Genomic DNA, 21,013 nt, shown 5'->3' with positions numbered 1-21,013 from the left:
GGTACATGTTGAGCAGTTACTAAGTGCCAGGGGAACTGTTTTACAAAAGTAGCCAGTGAAAGAGGAAAGCTAGGAGCATGTGGCATCCTGGAAACCATGTGAAGAAAGGGCTGAAAATAGAGATAACTAAGTGTGTCAAATGCTGCTAAGAGGCTATATAAGATGAGGTCTGAGACTTAACTGTAGTTTGGTCAATGTGAACATCATCAGTAACTTCAGCCATTTTGATGAAGTGGTTGGGAAAAAAAACTGGGGTAATTTCAGAAAGGCATTGGAGCAATGAAGAACTAAAGAAAGCTGCTATAAATATATGAAAAGTTTTGCTGTAAAGTAAATACATATATGGGGTTTTGTTTTGCTATGCAAAGAGTTTTTATTTGCATGCAATAGATATATGTACCCTTTCTTTCAAAGCTTCTGGGTTTCCTGTTTTGAGTAGAAATGTGATGTCTGTGAACAGCAACTCTGGTAAGAATTTTTCACAGTACATTAATTCCTCTGTCCTTTCTGAGGCCTCCCCTGTTTGGAGGTTGGAGGGGTCTTCCTGCTGGGTCTAGGTCTGTTTTTTCAGTAACCTCAAAACCTTTTGACTGATTCACAGCTCATATCCCTGTAACCAAAAATGACTACAGTCAACACTGCAGCCATGTAACTGACACCAAACCCTGATGTGGCCACAACTCTTCCTCTCTGGATCCCACCACCAACCTTATATACACAGGCAGTTTCCCACAGGCAGAATGTGGAAAGACCAAAGGACTACACGTATTAGGACCATGACATGAGGAAACACAGATACCCAGGGACATATTGAAGTGGTAGCAGCAGGCAGGGTCACATCCACCACCCATTCCCCACCATAATCTTCCTCCAGAATGTGACCACCCTGTACACTCAGACCCAAACAGGAGACCATTGCACAGCAAGACACATGGTTTCTCATAGAGCTCTATTGTGGCATATAATAATAGGTACTCTATATAAATTAAATTAAAAATAAAGCTCCAGCAGGTTGCACAGGTTGGCTGTTAATAAATATCTCTCTGGGTAATTGTGCCCCAAGACCAGCTCACGACCACTCTCCCTCGTCCAGAGAATTATACAAAAATAAATACAGGCTCGGGGTGGGGTGGGGGAGGACATGCCTGGTTTCATTCTAAAAGTCCTTTTTTCTCACATCACCCACTATCCCTTCCTCTCCATGGGTATCACTGCAGGGAGTCCCATGCTGAGTGGACAGCTCCAGGACAAGGAAGGCTCTCTCCAATCGAGCATTCTCAGAAGCAAAGGACCAAGGTCCCTCACTGCACAGGCCACAAATCTCATATCAACCCTGTGGGGTGGTAGAGGGACTGCCCCTCCCCAGACCCTAGAGATGGGGAAGCCTGTTATTGCTGATCCCACAAGCATCCCCTACGAGAACCAGGCCAGAGAGAGGCACAGCGCAAGCACCAGGAGGGACACACCACTGTTCAAAGCCACAGGGACGACCACCAGCCCAGCCAGGACTCCCAGAGTCTGGGTCAAGGGCCCCCGGAGCTGAGGAGGTAAGCCACATACACATTCTGCAGGGGCTGCTAGGGTGGGAGACTTCTTTGAGGGCTCAAGGTTTGGGTCTGCACCCTTTTCATCCTGGGAGATCACATGAGGTCTGGCCACACTAGAAAGACAGACCTCAGCCTCCACAGGACCAAGGAGGGTGGGATTCTGCTCCTGCAGAAGGACTGGAGCAGCTGGTTCTTTGCCAGATAAAGAAACCAAGCTGTCTGCCAACTCACCAGTGACCTCCATCGGGGCTTCTGTCCCGGCTTCCCCTGGGGACCTCGTCACCCCAGCTATGATCCTATTCATGTGCAAAGAAGTGGTGTTCTTACCCACCCCTTTCTCTGGATCCCCAGTAAATTGGCCCTCTGTACCCAGAACCACAGGGCTGTCACATCCTGAGCCTTCTGCCCATGGGAGCCACACATCTCCCATAGTGGCTACCATAGAGTGGGCCCCAGAGAGGATTTCCGGAGGCGATTCTTTGGGGCTGTCTCCTTCAGGGCTGGAGGGAGTGATGGAGAGCCCCTCTTCACCCTCCCCATCATCATCAGGGTCCTCGGTGTCCTTGATGAGCTCCACACCACGCCCCAGGCGCGCATAGTGCAGAGTGATCTCCTCAGCCAGGGCACTGTTCAGGGCCCTCTCAGGGCCAGGCCACTTCAAGATCAGGTCACGGTCCGTGAGTATGCCCAGGGGATGGCTGGGGGACATCCCTCCATCTGTGGGGCCCTCCCCACCACCCCCTGCCCCACCTGCAGCCACAGCAGCCCGCAAGCGGCTCAGGTGGGATAAGTAGAGCTGCTCCAGCTCCTGGTCAATGGTGTCTTCGCCAAGCAGCTCCTCCAACCCACTCACGACCTCCAGACCCCCAGAAGGCTCATCCATAATAGCCCCCACCATGGGGTCCTTTCGACCCCCTCCACTCTCACTCAATACTTCCCACGTGGTCTCAACTTGTTGCTGGCTGGGTTCCAGGAAGGGCCCCGTGGCACCCTCACTTGCATCGGGCCCTGAGGCCTGGTCCCTGGGGAAGCCACCCAGACCACAGAGAGGGGTGGAGGGGGGAATCCTGATGGCTGGTGCCTGGGGGACTTCTGTAAAAGCCACAGGTGGACTGCTTCTAGGGATGTCACCTTCTTCTGGGGGTTTTCCAGTTGCAGTAGCTTCAGAAACCTGGAGCCATGATGGGAATAGGGAGAGAAAAGGAAGGGAATGAAGTAGAGGAGGGGAGGGACAAGCAAGACAATAAGAACAAGTGACAGCCCACACCCAGCCCAACAGGAGTTTCTGGATAATGCCTTAAAGAGCCCTCTTGAATTCTTTAAACTCCAACGACTCTGTCATCCAGATAGGTATTTACGTAAGTAAATAGGTAGGTAGGTAGATTATTAGATAGATAAATAAATAGATATAGATAGATATGGACATATATTGGTACTGGGGATTGAAATCGGGTACTTTACCACTGAGCTATATCCACAGCCTATATATATATATATATATATATATTTTTTTTTTTTTTTTTTTTTTTTTTTTTTTTTTGAGACAGGGTCTCGCCAAGTTGCGAAAGTTGCTGAAGCTGGCCTCAAACTTGCAATCTTCCTGTCTCAGCCTCCCAAGTTCTGGGATTACAGGTGTGCACCATCACACTCAATTTATGTCTAAATTTTTTTTCAAAACAATTCCATAGAAAATGAGAGGGGAGGCAGGGAGTATGGAAAGTAGGAATGGACACATGTTGATATTTGTTGGAACTAGGTGATGGTATATGTGAGTTCATTATACTAGTCTCTTTACATTTATATATATTTGGAAATTTTTATAATAAGAAGTTAAAACATATACATACACACACACACACACACACACACACACACACACACAGCTCTGAGATGTCCCTTCCTCCCCTGCCACCACCATCAGGGCTCTCCCAGACCACTGCAATGGCCTCCTCCTCCTCCCTGGCATCCCTGTTTCTATCCTCCCCTAACAGCTTATTTCCAGGTAGCAGCCAGAGGGAGCTTGTTAAATCCAAGGTCAGACCAAGTCCCTCCTCTACTCACAACCCTCCTGTGGCTCCCACTCTCACTATAAAAGCCTAAGTCCTCACTGTGGCCCACAAAACCTTGTCCAATCTATCCCCAGCCACCTCTCTTAACCTTAACTCCCACCATTCTGCCCCCCACTCACTCTGCTCCCTCCACAATAGCCTCCCCTGTCCCTCACACATTAGTCATGGCCCCACTTCAGGAACTTTGTACTTGCCTGGAATGCTCATCTAGTTATCCCCATGGCTCACTCTCTCATCTTTAGATCTTCTCTCAAATCTCAATCTTTGCTAAGTCCTTCCCAGTCCACCTGATCTAAAGCTGTAAACATCCATATCTCTCTCTGTGTCTCTCTCTCCTTCTCTCCCTCTCCCTTCAGTTTTTCCCTTAGTATTCATCTTCATATAACAATATGCTATGTATTTTAACTATTATTTTATTGTATCTCACCTAACATGTAAGCCCCATGCAAACAGCATTTTTGTTTACCACTGTGTTTCCAGTGTCTAAACACAGAAAGCACCCCTAAATATTTGCCAAATTAACGACTGAAATTTCCCTAAGCCCAGGTAAATCACTGATTCTCCCCCTCCCTATCAGCTTCTGGTTTTTGCAAACTCCCTCTGACCTAGAATGAACCCAGAGTTCATTCTTGGCTCCACTACCTAGTCCAGCTGAGGTTACACTTTAGGCTGTCTACCCCCAGGATGCAAGGGCCTGCTTACCTGAAGGGTCATCTGGGGCCATGGACGGAGAGGGGTAGGGGCCACCAAGGGGCCCAGTGACTCCTGGACATCAAGATGTTCTGCTTAAGAGAAGAGAAGGAAAGTGTTGGAGCAAGACAGGTGTAAAAGCATGTCTTATTTTATTAAGAAAATCTACGAGTGTGGCCAACTGGCAGTTTGTCTCTGAAGCTTTCTGTGGCAGTCTAAGGCAGAGGGTACCACTTCATTTTTATAGAAAGAAAAAGGGTAGGAAGAATGAAATGACAGGAGCTTGGGATGTGGCTCAGTGGTAGATCACTTACCTAGCATGCACAAAGCCCTGGGTTCAATCCCCAGTGCTACAAATAATAATAATAATAATTAGTAGTAGAAGTAGTAGTATTTAATATTATTGTTGCTTCACCAGGTGTGTCAGCACACACCTGTAATCCCAGTGACTCAGGATCCTGAGCCAGGAGGATTGTAAGTTCAAGATCAGCCTCAGCAATTTAACAAGTTCAAAATAAAAAATGGCTGGGGATGTAGCTTAAGCTTTTTTATTTTGAGCTTGTTAAATTGCTGTAAAGCACCCTTGGAAGAAGGAAAAGAAAAAAAGAAGGGGCTAGAAGGCCTGAAGGTAGAGCACTTTATGTACAAGTCCCTAGGTTCAAATCCCTAGTACTGCAAACAAGCAAAAACAAATGAGTTATAAAAAGGGACTAGAACTGCAAAGCTTGCCAGGTGCTTACCCATGGCAGGGGTATTATCATCCATGTTCTTCATCCTCAGCTCCTCTTCATGAGGCCTGTGGGGCAGAGGAGAGAGCACATAGATCTCATGCCCTGAGAGACCAGTTCTGCCACCCGTGGGTACCTTCTGCACCTCTGTGGTGGCCTATCCTCACCTGACAGCTGCTACTTTCTGCTGAAAAGTCCTACACGCTTATGGAAATTTTGCAAAATACAGGAAAGTATAAATATACAGGAAACAAAGCAATCACACACATCAGATAGAGGCTACCACTATTACCATTATGGAAAATTTCATTCCAGACATTCTCTGAAACTGTTTAGATTCTACATACTTTTACAGCTGGCTTTGATGATTTATCAGTAAGAAACATTACAGGATTTTGCAAACATTGAAAATGGCTGCTTAATAGTCATATCTTATGGCTTGTTATAATTTCCATAGCTATTCCCTTTCTGCTGAGCAAGTAGGTTGTTTCCTTTACTTTTGGGTCAAAAGCAGACTTCAGCAAACAGTCTTGTGCACAGCTTCAACATGTTTGGTTCACTATGCATAGTGGAGCTTGCCCATAATCCCAGCAACTTGGGAAGCTGAGAGAGAAGGATCACAAGCTCAAGGCCAGCCTCAACAACTTAGTAAGAACCTATCTCAAAGTAAAAAATAATAATAAAAAGGGCCAGGGATGCAACTCAGAGGTACAGTATCACTGGGTTTAATCCCACAATAAGAAAAAAACTGGATCATTTATTTATGGTCCATTCCTGTCTGGGGACAAAGCCATCTTCTCCAAGAAAGGGCAGAGGAAAAAGACTTTGGGACACAGGAGTCAACAGGGGGAAGAAAGAAAAAGTAAATGGAGAATGGGAAAGGGGTCAGAAAGGCCTGGGTCCCTTCACTAGCCCTTGCCCATGCCCAGATCAGCCTGCCATATCATGTCACCTTCTCACTTGTAACATAAGCCAGGATATGCACATCAAGCACAGGGAAATGAAGAGGAATGAGAATGGAAAGCCATATATCAGGACCTGGCACACAGCAGGGCTAAATCAATAGGAAGTGGCTATTGCTCCCTTGCCAGCTAAGTCTGACTTAAGTGACATAAACCAAGTATATTTCAACCAGATACCTCCCTTGCCAGGGTTGGTGTCTCATGATGAAGAAATCACTATTCTTACTTTCTTACGAGTATCAAATGTGTACAGATAAGGTGAATGAAGGAAGCACTGATTACAGTTTCAGAGACCTGAGGGAAGCTTAGACTTTTCTTCCTGAGAGGCAATGGGGTGATACTGACATTACTAGAAATAGCTGAAACTTTGTGAAAACACCGCATCACTTGCCTTCACAAATAAAGAATATCAAGCTGGACGTGGTGGCACATGCATGTAATCCCAGCGGCTCAGGAGGCTGAGGCAGAGGCAGGAGGATTGTGAGTTCAAAGCCAGCCTCATCAGCTTAGTAATGCCCTAACCAACTCAGTGAGACCCTGTCTTTAAATAAAATATAAAAAAGGGCAAGGGATGTGGCTCAGTGGTTAAGCACCCCTGAGTTCAATCTCTGGTACCAAAAAAAAAAAAAAAAAAAACAGTATCACTAATTGACCTGTATGTATGTACTATGGTATTAAGGCACTGGTCTGTGTGCCTCACATATATTAATTTAATCTTCACAGTGCCCTGAGATAGGTACTTCTAATCCTTTAAACTATGCAGTGCTATTATTCCCATCCTACATATGATGATCTGGAGATGGTGTAAGTGGCTTACAGTCATGCAGACAGGATTGAGACACAGGCCTTCTGGTTTTGAATCAATATGCTGCCACTTCTTAGATGAGAAAGACTGGGGTCTTACCCAATTTGATTTCCAACACTTTCTAGAAGTAGATAAAGGGAGGCATCAATAATACAAGATTTCTCCCTACTCCTTCATCCAGCCTTTTCTTTGGACTTGCCCTTTGCCCTCCTTACTCATTCCCAGTTTCCCTGCCTCCATGGTCATGTGGGCTAGAAGACCAACAAGGACAAAGGTTGCCAGAACTTTTTATTATCACCCTTGAGGAAGAAGCCTGAACTATGTATACGAATCTAGAATCTGGAAAGCCTTGGAAAGGAGAGTCTATCATTCTCTCTGGTTTAGGGCTTAAACATCCCACAGAGAGGCATCTGAATCAGAATACTACAGGACTTCAGATGGGTAATGCTGGGATCCCAGAGATCAACTCCCTGTACCTCACAGTTGAGAAACAGGGATTCAGAGCAAATCACCATAGTCCTGTACTAGTCCCCTCTGTAGATTTAAAATCCAGGCCTATGAACTTGTGGCTCAACATGATCTCTGCCCAACAGCTCGAAGTCAGTGCTTGTTAAAAAAAAATAAAAATAATCTTCCTAGGATCTTCTAAAGCAAGCCGCTTCAAAAATACTCCTGAACAGAAAGCCAGCCCGCCCTCCCAGGGACAGGACTAGGCAAGCCTTCCTGCCATCTGGCCCAGTTCTGACATGCGTGACAACCAAGTTTCTAAAAGCCACTACAAAGTGGCTTAAATGTGCAAGTGAAAAGGGAAGAACTCAGGAAGCAGTCAGCCAAAAGGCAAAGGTCTCCACAATTCATCTGGAGGAAGAAATGGGGGAAGAAAAATACAAAAGAAATCCTTCAACTGCCAGAGCAGCACTTTGACAAGTCTAAGAGGAACATCTAAAACTCAGGTCAAGCAACTGAGCCTATCCCAGGGTCCACAGAGTCCACAGAAGCAAACAAGTTGTTCTCCTAAACTCAAAGTCAGAAAAATGAAAGCAGGAGGCACCAGCATTTATTGTTCACTTCTCCAAAACCAGGCCCTTTTCATTGATATACCAAGTCATTTGAAATGCAGAAAGTAAGGCTTAAGGAACTGTCCCTATGCACACTCACTCCACACCACACTAATAACATACAAGGGGAGCTCCATTTTGAAGACAGTATCTGAAATTGGAGGCCTAAAATATAGATATATCCTTGAACTGTCGTCCACGATAACAATTTTAGAGGCAGCTCTGACTACAATCAAAATGAGGACAGTAAGGGAAATCAAGAACAAGTGTATACTGACTCACTGATCAGTAACAGAAGAAGGATTCTTAGAAAAATGGGGAGAGATATTAAGAACAAAACTGTACCTACAGTGCGCCTGCTAATTTTCAAGAAGGAAACCTGCTCTTTTGGCACCAGTCCCACAAATGCCACGTGGCATCCTCTCAAGGGTTGTAGGCAGTAGAAGGCCATGGCACCAATTGCTGCGGTTGTCTCGGGCAAGAACCTTGGGAGTGCTTGTGAGCAATACCCAAGTCGGTGTTATTTGGAAGGGGCTAAGGCCTGCACACCAATCTCCTGGGTGTGAAAATTTCTCCTGCAAGGAACTGCTGAACTCACAGTACCTAAGGAAATCGGGGAGAGAGATCTTAGAAAGAGGTGGCACCAGCCTTTGCCTAGGCCAGCAGACACACACCAGAAAGATGAGTTGCCAGGGTTAGACAGTGAACAAGCAAGAGAGGGCTGGCAAGCCTCATGGAGAAAAGCAAAGCAGACTCTCAAGAACAGTCACATCCCTGCTACCACCAACACCACCCAAGAGCTGAGTGCCCTCAGCACTCACATCTTCAAAGAGTGTTGCCAGCCCAAAGTGGGTCAGGCACTGAAACCAAAGGGAAACTCAGCAGTTCCCGGCTCCCATGGACACAATCTGATGCTGCTGCTGACTCTTGGGGGAGGGGGGGGTGTAAAGGCAGTTTCAGAAATCTGCCCTGTGATACTTGGAATCACAGTTACCCTAGGCCTTTGCTTTCAGGAAAGAATGGGGTTTGAAGGCAGATGTGAAAGCCACCAAGTTATGTGGGACACTGCCTCACCTTCCCCAAGCAATGTCAGCCTCAACTTTGAGACTTATAATATGGCAAGGTGGAGGGAGGAAAGCATTTATCATGCCGTGAGTTTCACTTATTGCTGTGACAATTCCCTAGCCATAGCCCACCAGTAAGGAAACCATTTTACATCATAACCCAGCACACCCACTCATGAGTAAATATATTCACACATATAGAACTGAAAAATGGTTGTTCTTTGAATTTGAAACAATACTTACCTTTCCTACATAGTGTGACATGCTTGGTACTTCTATGCCACTTTTTAGTATTGGTTAGAACCCAATAAATTGATTTCACATCTCAATAAATGGTCAGAACATGCAAGTTTTAATAATCCCAGCCCTTCCACCTATTAGCAGAGTAACCTGGTGCAAGTTATTTAGCCTCTCTACGTCACACTCTTCTCATCTATCAAGAGCAGATAATAGTGATTTCCTCCCTCAGTCAGTTAAGTGAACTGAAGAAATATATGAAAAGTGTCTATAAAGTGCTTAAAAGTAATTCTCTTCAAATTTGCACTGAGGGAAACTGAGGATCTGAAAAAGAAAGCTACATGCCCAGTGGTGCCCAGCTGGTAAGACACACTCCCCAGCCTGGTAGAGCAGTTAAGAACTGGGGTACCAGAGCAGAATCTCCCAGGCTTAGTTCCCAGCTCTTCCACTTTCTTAATGAAGGACCTCAGGCCCACATCCTTAACTGTGATGCCCTATCAATTTTCTATGGAATAAAATGGGTGTCATTTTTCATTAAATCCTCTCTCCAGACACCTCTGATAACCTCTGACCCATCCTATTTCAACTCTAATTGCTCCCATTGGCCCTAAGGCTGCCAACTTACATTATTAAGTTATTATCAAGTTGGATCCCATCCATTCAGTTATAAGTGCACCTAAAACCCACTGAGGCCTTATTGTGCATCATCCCAGTGACCGACCCTGGACATACACCAGTGAGCAAACCCAACTAGGAAGCTTACAATTCACTGTGGAAGAAGACATTAAAAAAATACTCAAACTCGTTCTTTCAACAAACATTTATTGAGCACCTGCTAAATCCCAGGCACCATGGCAGGCCTGCAAAATACAGTGGTGACCAAAAGCAGACTGTATCCCTACCCCTCACGGAGCTTACAGTCTATCAGGGCAGAGTTATCCAGTAACCCCTTAATAAATGTCTAACTACAAACTGAGGTCAGTGCCTTAAAAAAAAAAAAAAAAGCAAAGAATGTTCTAGAACAAGGGGCCTTGGCCCAGACCACAGGGATGTTGAGAGCTTAAGAATGCTTAGAATGAAAATAAGCAAGGGAGGGATCAAGGGAGTAAGAGGTTGCTCTGGAGCACTGAGAAGAGGAGGGGATGAATGCAGCCCTGAATAAGGTTTAATTTGAGGAACCATTAAGACTCAGTCAAGTAGAAATACCAAGTTCAGATACAAGGCTAAAAAAGCAGGGTGAAAGAAAAGGGCCAGAGAGTTCAGAGGAAAAGTAACAGAGTGTGATCCCAACGCCAAGGAAGGAAATGACTTCATTAGGAGTGGTCAGCCACTACAAGAAAACCGAAAAATCTCCTATGGAATGTTGCTGATGCAAGGGGCTGACGGAATACATAGGGGTGAGCAGGGAGAGAAAGGGCATGTGGCCAATCCTTCCCATAGGGTGGGAGTGAATGGGGAGGGAGATTACTACAGTGCTGGCCAGGAGCCAAGGGCAGAGAGGAGATCAGTAGAGATAGCAACACTGGCAGGGGGAAAGGTCAACAGAGAGGATCAGGGAGGGCAGTAGAAAAGCTGCCAGGACAAAAACGGGGATTGTCGAGTTCATATTCTGCAGCAGGTAGAAGAAAATTGGAACCTGGAGCATAGGAGGAGGAACTGGCCTAAAGGTGAAGGGACTTTTCCTCACCTGTAACACAGGAGAGGAGAACTTGACTTAGAGGCTGCAAATTGTAAGGAGTTCCATTCTTATGGTTTCTATTGTGTTTTGGGAAGCAGGAGGAGAAATGTGAACATAAAGAACATTTGAAAAAGTTACATGAGAAAAGCGACAACAGTGGGTCAGAAAAATACAGCAGGACTGCCTTGCAGGGTAGTAAATGATCGAGAATTTGGGGTGGGGCTCATATGCTGTGCATGCTATAACATGCTGTAACAGGGCATGCCTGCTAGGCTTCCCAGTACTATGAGAAAAACTGGGAACCCAAGGAGCTTGAAGTGGATGGGTTTCCCTAGGAAGCCCTCTTAGAACTGCAGGATCCACTCCACGAGACTGCTAGAGATGAACATTACCAGTAAAGGAAAGAACATGAGCAAAAGTCCTGAAGCAGGAAAGAGCCAGGGCCCTGGGAGTGACAGAAAGACGAGGCTGAAAGAACTCAGGAACAGAGTCCAGTATGAGGAAAGCCTAGAAGCCAGCAGAGGCCAGATTGGGAGACTAGAGTGGAAGGTGCTTGAAGGCCATGGTTAGGCTTTGTTGGTCTTTGTTTTTAAGAGGAACAGGTGACCTTCTTGGAGTGTTAAGCCAAGGTAGACCAAGAGGGCTCCTTTCCACACCGGCCCTGGAACTTGGGACTCTAGGAACCTCAGTTTGCTCCTCTAAGAAAGAGGGATTAAAAACAATGCAGTGGAGCTGGGGTTGTGGCTCAGTGGTAGAGCACTTGCCTTGCAAGTGTGAGGCACTGGGTTTGATTCTCAGCACCACATAAAAATAAATAAATAAAATAAAGGTCCATCAACAACTAAAAGAAAAAATCAAAACAAAAAAACACAGCTCACAGGGTCCGCTGTCAGGTGTAACTACAATGCACAAAAATATTTGGCAAAGTGCCTAGCAAAGAGCAGGGTCTCAGCCAGGTCTCACATGACAAGTTCTCCACACTGCCCCTCCCTCCCAGCTCCACAAAAGCCCTTGGTTATGTTAAGACCAGTCTGAATCTCCTTTCCCCTGCTTGAACCCAGCACTGTGCCCAGCATGCAGAAGGTTATCAATAAACATTTGTTGATGGATTATCTGTAAGCCTAATGGGGAATTGAAAGCCTGGTCCCACAACCCAGGGAAAGCGGCCATTGGGGCTTTTGAATTACATCCCAATGACCACCAGACTTCTCCCATTTCCCCCACCTGGCATGGTCATATCCAGTGCATAGGGGGTCTACAGCCAGTATTTCCTGAAGCCCTCTACAACGGGGCTCCCACAGGTAAAGGATATCCCCTGAGATCCTTCACTATTTCCCCAGAGGTCTGGATCACAGGGGGTGGCTCTTCAACAGCGCTCCAAGTAATCAGCAGCACACAGGTTTTAAAACAATAATAAGTTGAAATGTACTCGCCAGGAAAGCCACCAACCTACAAAGAAAACCTTATCGCTGATCTTGCAATGAGCACCAGCCTCCCCTTTGCAAGAGCTGAGATCAAAAGATAAAGAAACTATCAAAAAGCCATCTGCCCACTTAAAATAATATCACAAGTCATGTTAGGAACCACAGACCTGGGGCCACCTACCAAAACAATTGTCTAAACGGGCTGCTTCAATTTCTCCTTAAAACCACCCATGTATTTTAAAAGAAAAACACCCTTTCCACCCACCTTGCCCTAGCAAGGTTTTGATTTCTCTGTCCCTTGCTTTTCACAACTCTTAAAAATGACCAAACTCTGTTACTCAAACTGTCTCATCTTATAGAAAGGGCTCCCATGACAGCAGGTTGAGATGACAACTTGGGAAAAATGATAGAAATGAAAGCAATTCTGGGGCACTAGAACTACTGGATCTCTTGATCTGGGAAGTGGTTATATAAGTGCATACATATGTACAAATCCACTGGGTCGTATGCTTAAGCAGTGCATTTTCTGTAGGTATACCTCAATAAAACATAAAGGCAAAAGGAAAGCACAACACATTGAGAACACCAAGAATGAAATCCAGAATTTTCCCTGAACCCTGCCAGAACTTCAAAGAGGATCAGCACTTTAAAAAAAATAATGTCCTTAGCATTTCTACCTGGTCCTGTCATTCACTAGCTGAGTGACTTTGAGCAAACTGGCTCACCTGAGTTCCCCGTTTCCCCCCTTAAATGGAGACCATCATTACAGCACCTACACCATATACATGAACACTTGGCCTCAATGAGAGAATGGACCTGGAACTCTTAGCAGAGTTCAGTAAATGCTGGCCACTCTTACGTAGCTACTACCATGCCTCAGTTACCTTGGCCACATTTGCTGTATTTGACTCAACCACACATAATGGTCACTCCCCTTTAGCAAATTAGGGAACTGAGGCCAGGCCACACAGCTGGTGATAGGAGTTGAGTCTAGTAGGGGAACTTCGAGAACTGCATGTGAATAACTAAACATCAATATAGCTAACATCTCTATGGCACTTTGAATCCGGCTTGGTTCTGAGTGCTTTCATTTGTATCCTGTAAAGTAGGTGCCCATAATCGCCTGTTTTACAGAAGACGATACAGTCAGTTGAGGCACAGTATGGTTAAATAAGTTGGCCAAGGGGCTATGGTTGTGGCTCAGCAGTACAGTGCTCACCTAGCATGTGCAGGGCACTGGGTTCGATCCTCAGCACCACATAAAAATAAAATAAAGATTAAAAAACACAGCTGAATCAAATGCTTAAAAAAAATAAGTTGGCCAAGTTCACAAAGCTGGTAAGTGAAATGGCTAGGATTTGAACCCAGGCAATTTGATGCCAGAATCCACACTTTTGTTGTTGTTATTACTGGGGATTAAACCAAGGGGGCCTTAACCATTGAGCCATAACCACAGCCCATTTTATATTTTGAGACAGGGCCTCATTAAGGTGCTGAGGCTGGCTTTGAACTTGCGATCTTCCTGCCTCAGCCTCCCAAGCTGCTGGGATTACAGGTGTGTGCCACGGTGCCTGGCCAAAATCCACACTTTTTATTTTTATTTTTTGTAGTTGTAGACGGACGGCATGCCTTTATTTATTTTTATATATGGCGCTGAAGAAAGAACCCAGTGCCTCACACATGCTAGGCAAGTGCACTGCCACTGAGCCACAACGCCAGAATCCACACTCTTTGGTGCCGGGGGGGGGGGGGGGGCACAGGGTGGTAAGCAGGCACTTGACTGCTTGTTCACTCACTTAGGCACATATGCCCACCAGCCATAAGAAAGGCTTTTCTTTTAATTTTTTTTTTTTTTTTTTTTTTAGGGGGAAAGGACCTACTTTGCCCAGGCTAGTCTCAAAACTTGTAGGCTTGAGTGATCCTCCTGCCTCAGCTTCCCAAGAAGCTGAGAATACATGTGGGCATCACAGTGCTGGGCACGAGGTATTTCTTTCTGAACCACTCACAGCCTAAAGCTTCCCCAGGACCAACAGATCCCACAAACACCTCACCGCAACCAGCAACATCTAGTCAAGCATATACAAGGTCCAAAAAAAGCATTTTCCCACTTCCAGTCCTTCCAGGAATGGGGGATTGTATGCATTTTAGAGAAAACCTACTGATCACAAGCTATATTTAGATGGCCACATAAAGAATCAGGCCTAGTGGCTGTCATTAAAACTTATATAAGTTAATGGAGGAAACCTACGAAGATCTTGGATCAAAGCTTCCTGGGATAGAACTGGCTCTTTCTCCCAGTCCCTGAATGGTTACTGGAAGTGTGGCAATAAAAAGGGACATGAGCTTCAAGTCTACTCCCCATCTGGTTCTGCCTCTGCCAAAACCACTGCTTCCCTGAGAGCATGGCCTCAGTCCCTCACCTCTGAAGGCCTCAACCTAGATTACAGAGCATAATAGTAAAGAACGTGCACAGACTTCGAAGTCAGACAGGGCTGGTGTCAAAAAGCCAGGAGCCATCACTTCCTCAACCAGTTTCTCCACCTCTGGAACCCTGATTTTTTCTGTCAGATGGGGATCAGATTCCCTATTCATCACTTGCAAGGCTGTTGGTCCACACTACCATGTCACTTCAGTTCTCTCCATTCCAGCACACTGCCCATTCATTCACACCAAATTCATTCCAGCCTCAGGGCCTTTGCACTTGCCATTCATGCTATCTAGAACCTTCCTTACCTATATGTACATAACTGTTCCTTATCATTCGGGACTGTTTAAATGATGCCCCTTTTCTACCAATTCTCTTCCCCCCATCTCTTCTTTCTCATTATCCAGGACTCATCTAAAAGGCTCTCCCTGAACACAATCTCTAAAACAACCATTGCCTCCCAATCTATCTCCTCATACTTCTTTCCTCTCAGCAGCTAACCTTATCCCTACTTATCTGCTTACTTGTTGTTTTTTCAAACTGTCTCCCACAGGAGCCTGTATGATCCTTGAGAGGGAAGATGTCTGTTTTGTTTAGGGCTTTACAGTGGAGCTCAATAAATGAATAAATGAAAAATCCCAATAATTAAAACAGTTACTAGCACATGTTTGGCCTCCACAACTATTTGACTGACTGCACTCTCCTCCCTGTTCTGAAGATAAGGCCTAAGGGGTTCCTGGGCAGGAATGCTTGCCCTCCATTCTACATACAGCCCTGTGTTGGCGGAGGTGGCGCTGGCAGACATTACCTGCGCCTCACCGGCTTCATGCAGCTCTTCAGCTGCCTGGCCTCAGCCTCCACCGGACCCTGGCACTCAGGCTGTGGCTCCAGCTGCTGCTGCTGGAGCAACCCTTCGACATCACTGGGTGTGGGAGCGGGTGCGATCCGGAGCAGGACTGTGTAGTTGCGGCCGTGGTTGTTGGCCCAGAAAGTGCCCTCGGGGGTCTCATAGCGCACCACGAAGTCGAGGCGTGCCCCATCACCCGCGCCCTCAGCAAAGGGCAGCTGGAAGGCAAAGCGGTCGGTGCGGCCGCCGTCGTCGGGTGAGGAGGCAGATGCCTGGCCAGGGCCCAGGCCGAGACCTGGATCCAGGATGGGATCTCCTGCTCCTGTTCCTCCTGCTCCTGCACCAGGCGGGCTGCGCGGGACGTAGCGCGCTGGGTGGTCGCAGAAGGAAGCCCAGCCGTCGTGTGAGGCCCGCACGTGCACCGCTTTCTCGAAGGAGCGGTTCAGCACGCGTACCAACCCGCGCAGCACCGGCGGGCGTCCCCCAGGCACCCACACCCCGGCACCCCCGGGAACCGCTCCGGGAGGCGGCAGCAACGCCTCCAGCTCCACCATGACGCGCCCCAAGCGCTCCAGACGGCCCGGCGCAGGCGGCAGCGAAAATGTGGGCACCAGATAAAAACCCCCGCCAGCAGGGACGGGGCACAGCGGCGAGGGCTCGGGAATAACCTCGTCTTCCTCCTCCCCTTCATCCCCATCCTCGCCATCGTCGTCCTCATCAGCCCCGCCGCCGCCGCCATCTTGCCCGGCCGCTGCCGCCATCTTGCCCGCCCCGGGCCCGCCCCACGGCCGGTAGCGGCGCAGCTGCGCCAGCGGCAGCCCCAGGGCCTCGTCGGCGAACAGCACCCTCCGCGGGGCCACCGCCGCCTCAACCGAGGTGCGGGGCTCGCCCGCGGCCGGTGATGGGGGCGCGGGATGCCGCAGCGGGGGCTCCACAGGGGCCGTGCGCGCCATATCGGCGGCCGCGGCGGCACCGACGGCACCGGCGGCGGCACCGGCGGGGGCAGGGCCTGAAGGGGCCGACAGCCAATGGGAAGGCCAGTGCGGGGGGGGGTACAGCTCACGGGGAGCGTAGGCGGCGAGATGAAGACAGGTGTAGCAGAGAGCCAATGGGCAGCCGCGCACGGATGACGTAGGTGGTGAATGGCGAGCAGGAGAAGGGCACAGCCAATGGGGATGCTGGAGAGTGGGCGGTGTGGGAGGCGGGATGATGGGGAAATCAATGGGGAGGTGGGAATGGGGGTGGTGCGGGCCCAGGAGGCCGAGAGCAGGAGTAGGACAGCTAATAGGGAAGTCTGAATGGGAGCGGCATTGTGGGCAGCGGGGAGGTGGAATGGCTTCAGGCGATGGGGGAATAAGGAAGCGAACCCACAGGTCCGAAAAGTGGGAGATCCGCGGGTTGCGTAGATAGTGGGACGTAAGACAGAAACAGAGAACAGCCTATGAGGAGACGCGCAGAGGTGACGTAGAGGCAAGATGACGATAATAGCCGAAGTGTGCCAGTGCAAAGTCTTGTAAGCCTGCTCTATGGCTTCAAGGGGAGGAGCCAGGGCGGAACTAGCCAATGCAGAGACCAAAAGGAGACCACGGGGGGGGGGGGTGTGTGAGCCGCCACAGAGGTGGGACCGAGCAGGGCAAAGCCAATGGGGATGGGGATGAAGGCAGGGGCAAGGAAGAGAGATGGCAGATAGCCAATGGCGGGGGGGGGGGGGGGGGGGGGGGGGCAGGGGGAAGCCAGTGAGAACTCAAAGGGCAGTGCTAGCGTGGGATTGACCAATACCAAAGCTAGATAGTATAGCGGCAAGAGGAAAGAGCAGAGCCAATAGGGGCGGGGCAGATGGTGCGAAGGAAGGCAAGAGTAGCCAATAAGGAATCTAGAGAGGGGGCTAATGCTTAGGCAGAGCCTGAGCTGTTGGGTGGTCTAGCAGCAGAACCATAGAATGCAGGCATCCAATAGAAAGGGTATGCCTCTGGGGAGCATAGATTTTTCCTTTCGCCCTAACCTTCCAGGACTCCCCATTGTCCTGGAAATGCCCAGAGAGCCCGAAGGCCTAGACAGCACCTTAGTGTGAGACCAAAGAAATCAAAAAGAATTTCCCCCTACACGCCTATCTCCCAGGCTTTGCTTTGAACCCCATTCACTAGCCAAGAATGCCCCTGATTATTCGTTAATGTCCCAGATTGATCATTAGCAGTCTCCAGGATTTTGCACCACTGTTGAATGAATGCCCAAATGGAAAATGGAAATTTTTGAAAGATTAGCTTTTTCTAACTTCAGCAATGCTGAGCTTGACTCTATGCTACCAGGAGTCAATTGGGCATATTGATAGACACTGGCTAATATAACCACAAATCAAAGCCCTGCCTTTCTTGCCAACTGTGATACTCAACACCTCTTAAGTGGCCTCACCTTCCTTCTTTTTGTTCGAATCTCTGCTCCTACTATTTCTTCCACCCAAGACTACTATTCCTTCTGCTGCTTCTATCTACCAAACTGTTTTCACTTTCCCTTTGAGGTCTTTTCTCCTACTGAACTGTAGCCTCTGTCAACTGAATATATACATGCATATATTCCCCCTCCACCCTGGGAGGATTTATCAAGCACCTACTGTATGCCAGGTTATGATCATGCCGTTGTCTCATCTAATACAGCATCCCTAGGAGGGAGGCAATTCCCCCCAGCAGCCTCTCTTCTCTTTAAGTCTTAGAGTCCAGGATGGGGTTATGGGTCAGGAAAGAATATGTAATCTACAAGTTGCAGAAACATCATTAGATCTCAAACAAATAAAATTTTATTTCCTCACCTAAAAGTTCAAACTGGCAAGAAGTCCAGGGATGCCATTCCTACCCATGCATTTTGAGCATCAGCTATGTCCTGGTCTGGCCCCAAGACTCTCATTCTTCAGCAAATTCTGTGGGTTCTTTATTGAAAATATTTCCCTAATCCACCCTCTCACCTCCTCCTTCACTGCCAGCACTGTCACCAGTCACCTAGACTACTGTAGTATCTTCCTCCTTGCTGATTCTCCTGCCTCCACCCTCGACCCAAGCACTCCATTCTATATTTGGCAGTCCAGGGCATTCTGTTAAATCTTAAGACAGTTTATGTCTCTCCTTTGCTCACAAGCCTCCCATGGTTCTCTCTCACTAAGTGTAAAAGCCAAGGTCCTTACCATGACCTACAAGGTCATGCATGGTCTAACCCCACTAGTGCCTTTTCGTCTCAGCTCCTAACATTCTTCTTCTCATTCACTCCACCCTAACCACACCAGCCTCCTTGTACGCATCAGGTACACTCTTCCATCAGGGCCTTTGCACTGGCTCTTTCCTCTAGAGTTCCATAGATACATACATGATATCTCACCTCCTTCAAGTTTTTGTCAAAGACCCTCTTCTCTGGGCACTTTCCCTAACCTGTTTAATCTTGCTCATTCTCCCCAAATTCCAAGTCCTTTCAATGTTCTCCCCCCAGAATCCTTCTATGCAATAGGGTATAGTCCAGTTTAGGGAGGAGGTAGTGACCTCAGCCCCTCTGCTCACCTGGCCCTGGCTTTCATTCTGCAAACCTGACTTTCAGCAGCATTAGCATCACCCCTGCCACACTCAAGTGGCTTCCTAAGATCCTTGGGACCACCACCCTCATTCACTTTTTCTCCCACCTCTCTAACCAATCTCTCACAAAGTAAGTGACAGTAGGGAGAGATGGTCATGGGAAGCTATAAGAAGGTTGCAGTCCATACTTCAGACCCTGACAGAAAATCCCAGACCCCTCTCCCAGGAGGAGAGAAGTGCTAGGGCAGGGAAGGTGGTCTCCTAGAATTGGTGTGGTGTATAATTACTGAGAGACATGGGAAATGTTCAGACCCAAGTCTGCAAGGAGCAATGGATCATCAATTTTGGGGGCCTCCCCGGGACTTGTTCCTTATAAGCATGCTCCTTACCCCCTCCCGTGCTCTCTCCCACAGGCAACAACGGATCTGTTAAGCACTTGCTGTACACACAAGGTCCCTGAAGACCTTAAAGCTGGGAGGATCTCACCCCATCTTGGTGTTTCCTTCAGCCACCCAGATCACACATAGTTCATCTTTGTGTCATAAACATGTCCCACCAACTCTAAAGCCCCAACCAGTGAAAGTTTTGTTTTGAACTAATGATAGGGAGGGTTGGGGTTTTTATTTTAATTGTTGTTGTTGGGTGTGTTTTTTAAGTCTTTTTTTTTTTCTATTCACTCTTTTTTTTCCCCTTGTCTTCACAAAGACAGGCCATCAGGTCAAATATGGGCTTTTCCAGAAAGGTGAGTCGAGTTAAGAAAAGAGACCCTCCCTTTTTTTTTGAGAGATGAGAAGGTGAAGGGAGGAAAGGGGATGAAAGTGCAAAGGGGCAAAAGGGTAAAGGGGTGGGTCTTGGTCACTAGATTTGTATCATATGAATTAGAAGCTGTTTTCAATTTCTCTTCCCCAGGTCTGAAACCAGTCTTGCAGAAAAGTCGGAGTGGATGTTGGATGACTAGAACCCCAGACCACACAGGGCACTGGAAATGCATGGTGGGGCTGGAAGTCTTAGCCATGGCCAGTCAAGAGAAACCTCTGGAGGATGATCTCCCATGTTGACCAGTGGTTGGAAGAAGGGAATACGCACTGAGATGAGGAGACGCGGCCACTGAATCTTGGACAATCTAGAAACCTCACAAGCATCAAGCCCCCAGAAGAATCTCCAAATCCCAGAACTTCCCTTTCCTGGCATCCTAGAATTTAAAACCTGAGACTACTGGGATCACAGAAACTGGGAGTTTCAAAATCTAGCACTAAGGAAACAGCTCTCTGATATTCAGCAAATTGGTCTGCTACTCTATGCCTTCATTTTCTCCATCTGTATAACAGCGATACAGTAATGATAATAAGATGGACCACAGAGGGCTCTGGTGAGGATCGGACACAACTGATTATGGGAAATATTCAGTGCCGAGTATGGCGTGTGGAAATTCAGGATAAATGTCAGCCACCAGGATGATAGGTGATATTTGGAAATCTAAATCCTTGGAAACTGGGGCTTTTGCAAGTATAAAATCACAGAGTCTGAGCACATCAGAAGCATCAGCTATGGTGTTCATGACAGGAGAGTCCCAGTGTCCCAAGGAGCCTCTGGGTTTCATTGTGAGATTTGATTCATTCTACTAGGGGCCACTGGGGACCTTCCCAGTAGAGTGGCCACTGGATCAGACCTCTAAAGCTCTGGGACATAATGAAGTGAGACTTTTCTGCCTTCCCTAACTCAGTGATTCCTTGTGAGTTCAGGGAGTTAGTGATTCTCAGACTCCTCAATTCTGTGAATGGGTGGGGAGGTAGGGATGGACTTCCCACTTTTTTTTCATGAAATACCTGACATCCCCCTCACTCTCTGGGGGAAAGACGGCTGCAGGGGTTTTCAAAGCTCCCTGTCTCTGGACAGCACAAATAATGGTAACCGTATTAGTTATACCT

General features: G+C 47.6%; 1 protein-coding gene across 2 annotated transcripts; it reads right to left on the bottom strand.

Moving 5' to 3' along the window:
• Positions 1–930: 930 nt before the first annotated feature.
• Positions 931–16,514, bottom strand: Ppp1r3f (protein phosphatase 1 regulatory subunit 3F). Of its 2 annotated transcripts, none has more exons than XM_046442546.2 (4): positions 15,496–16,514; positions 5,047–5,102; positions 4,319–4,401; positions 931–2,718 (listed from the first exon to the last, which is right to left on the bottom strand). In XM_046442546.2, exons 1-4 carry the CDS (start codon positions 16,485–16,487, stop codon positions 1,414–1,416), a joined length of 2,436 nt encoding a protein of 811 aa, XP_046298502.1. In that variant the 5' UTR covers positions 16,488–16,514; the 3' UTR covers positions 931–1,413. The 2 variants fall into 2 exon arrangements, with proteins under 2 accessions (XP_046298502.1, XP_046298504.1); XM_046442548.2 differs by having other exon boundaries at positions 4,319–4,398.
• Positions 16,515–21,013: the final 4,499 nt, after the last annotated feature.

Source organism: Marmota monax, unplaced genomic scaffold, assembly GCF_021218885.2.
Source record: "Marmota monax isolate L192 unplaced genomic scaffold, Marmota_monax_Labrador192_F-V1.1 WCK01_AAM20220418_F8-fsc00170, whole genome shotgun sequence".
Taxonomy (NCBI): Eukaryota; Metazoa; Chordata; class Mammalia; order Rodentia; family Sciuridae; genus Marmota; species Marmota monax.
The sequence above is the reverse complement of the archived record's forward strand: the minus strand, read 5'-3'. Positions and strand labels throughout refer to the sequence as shown.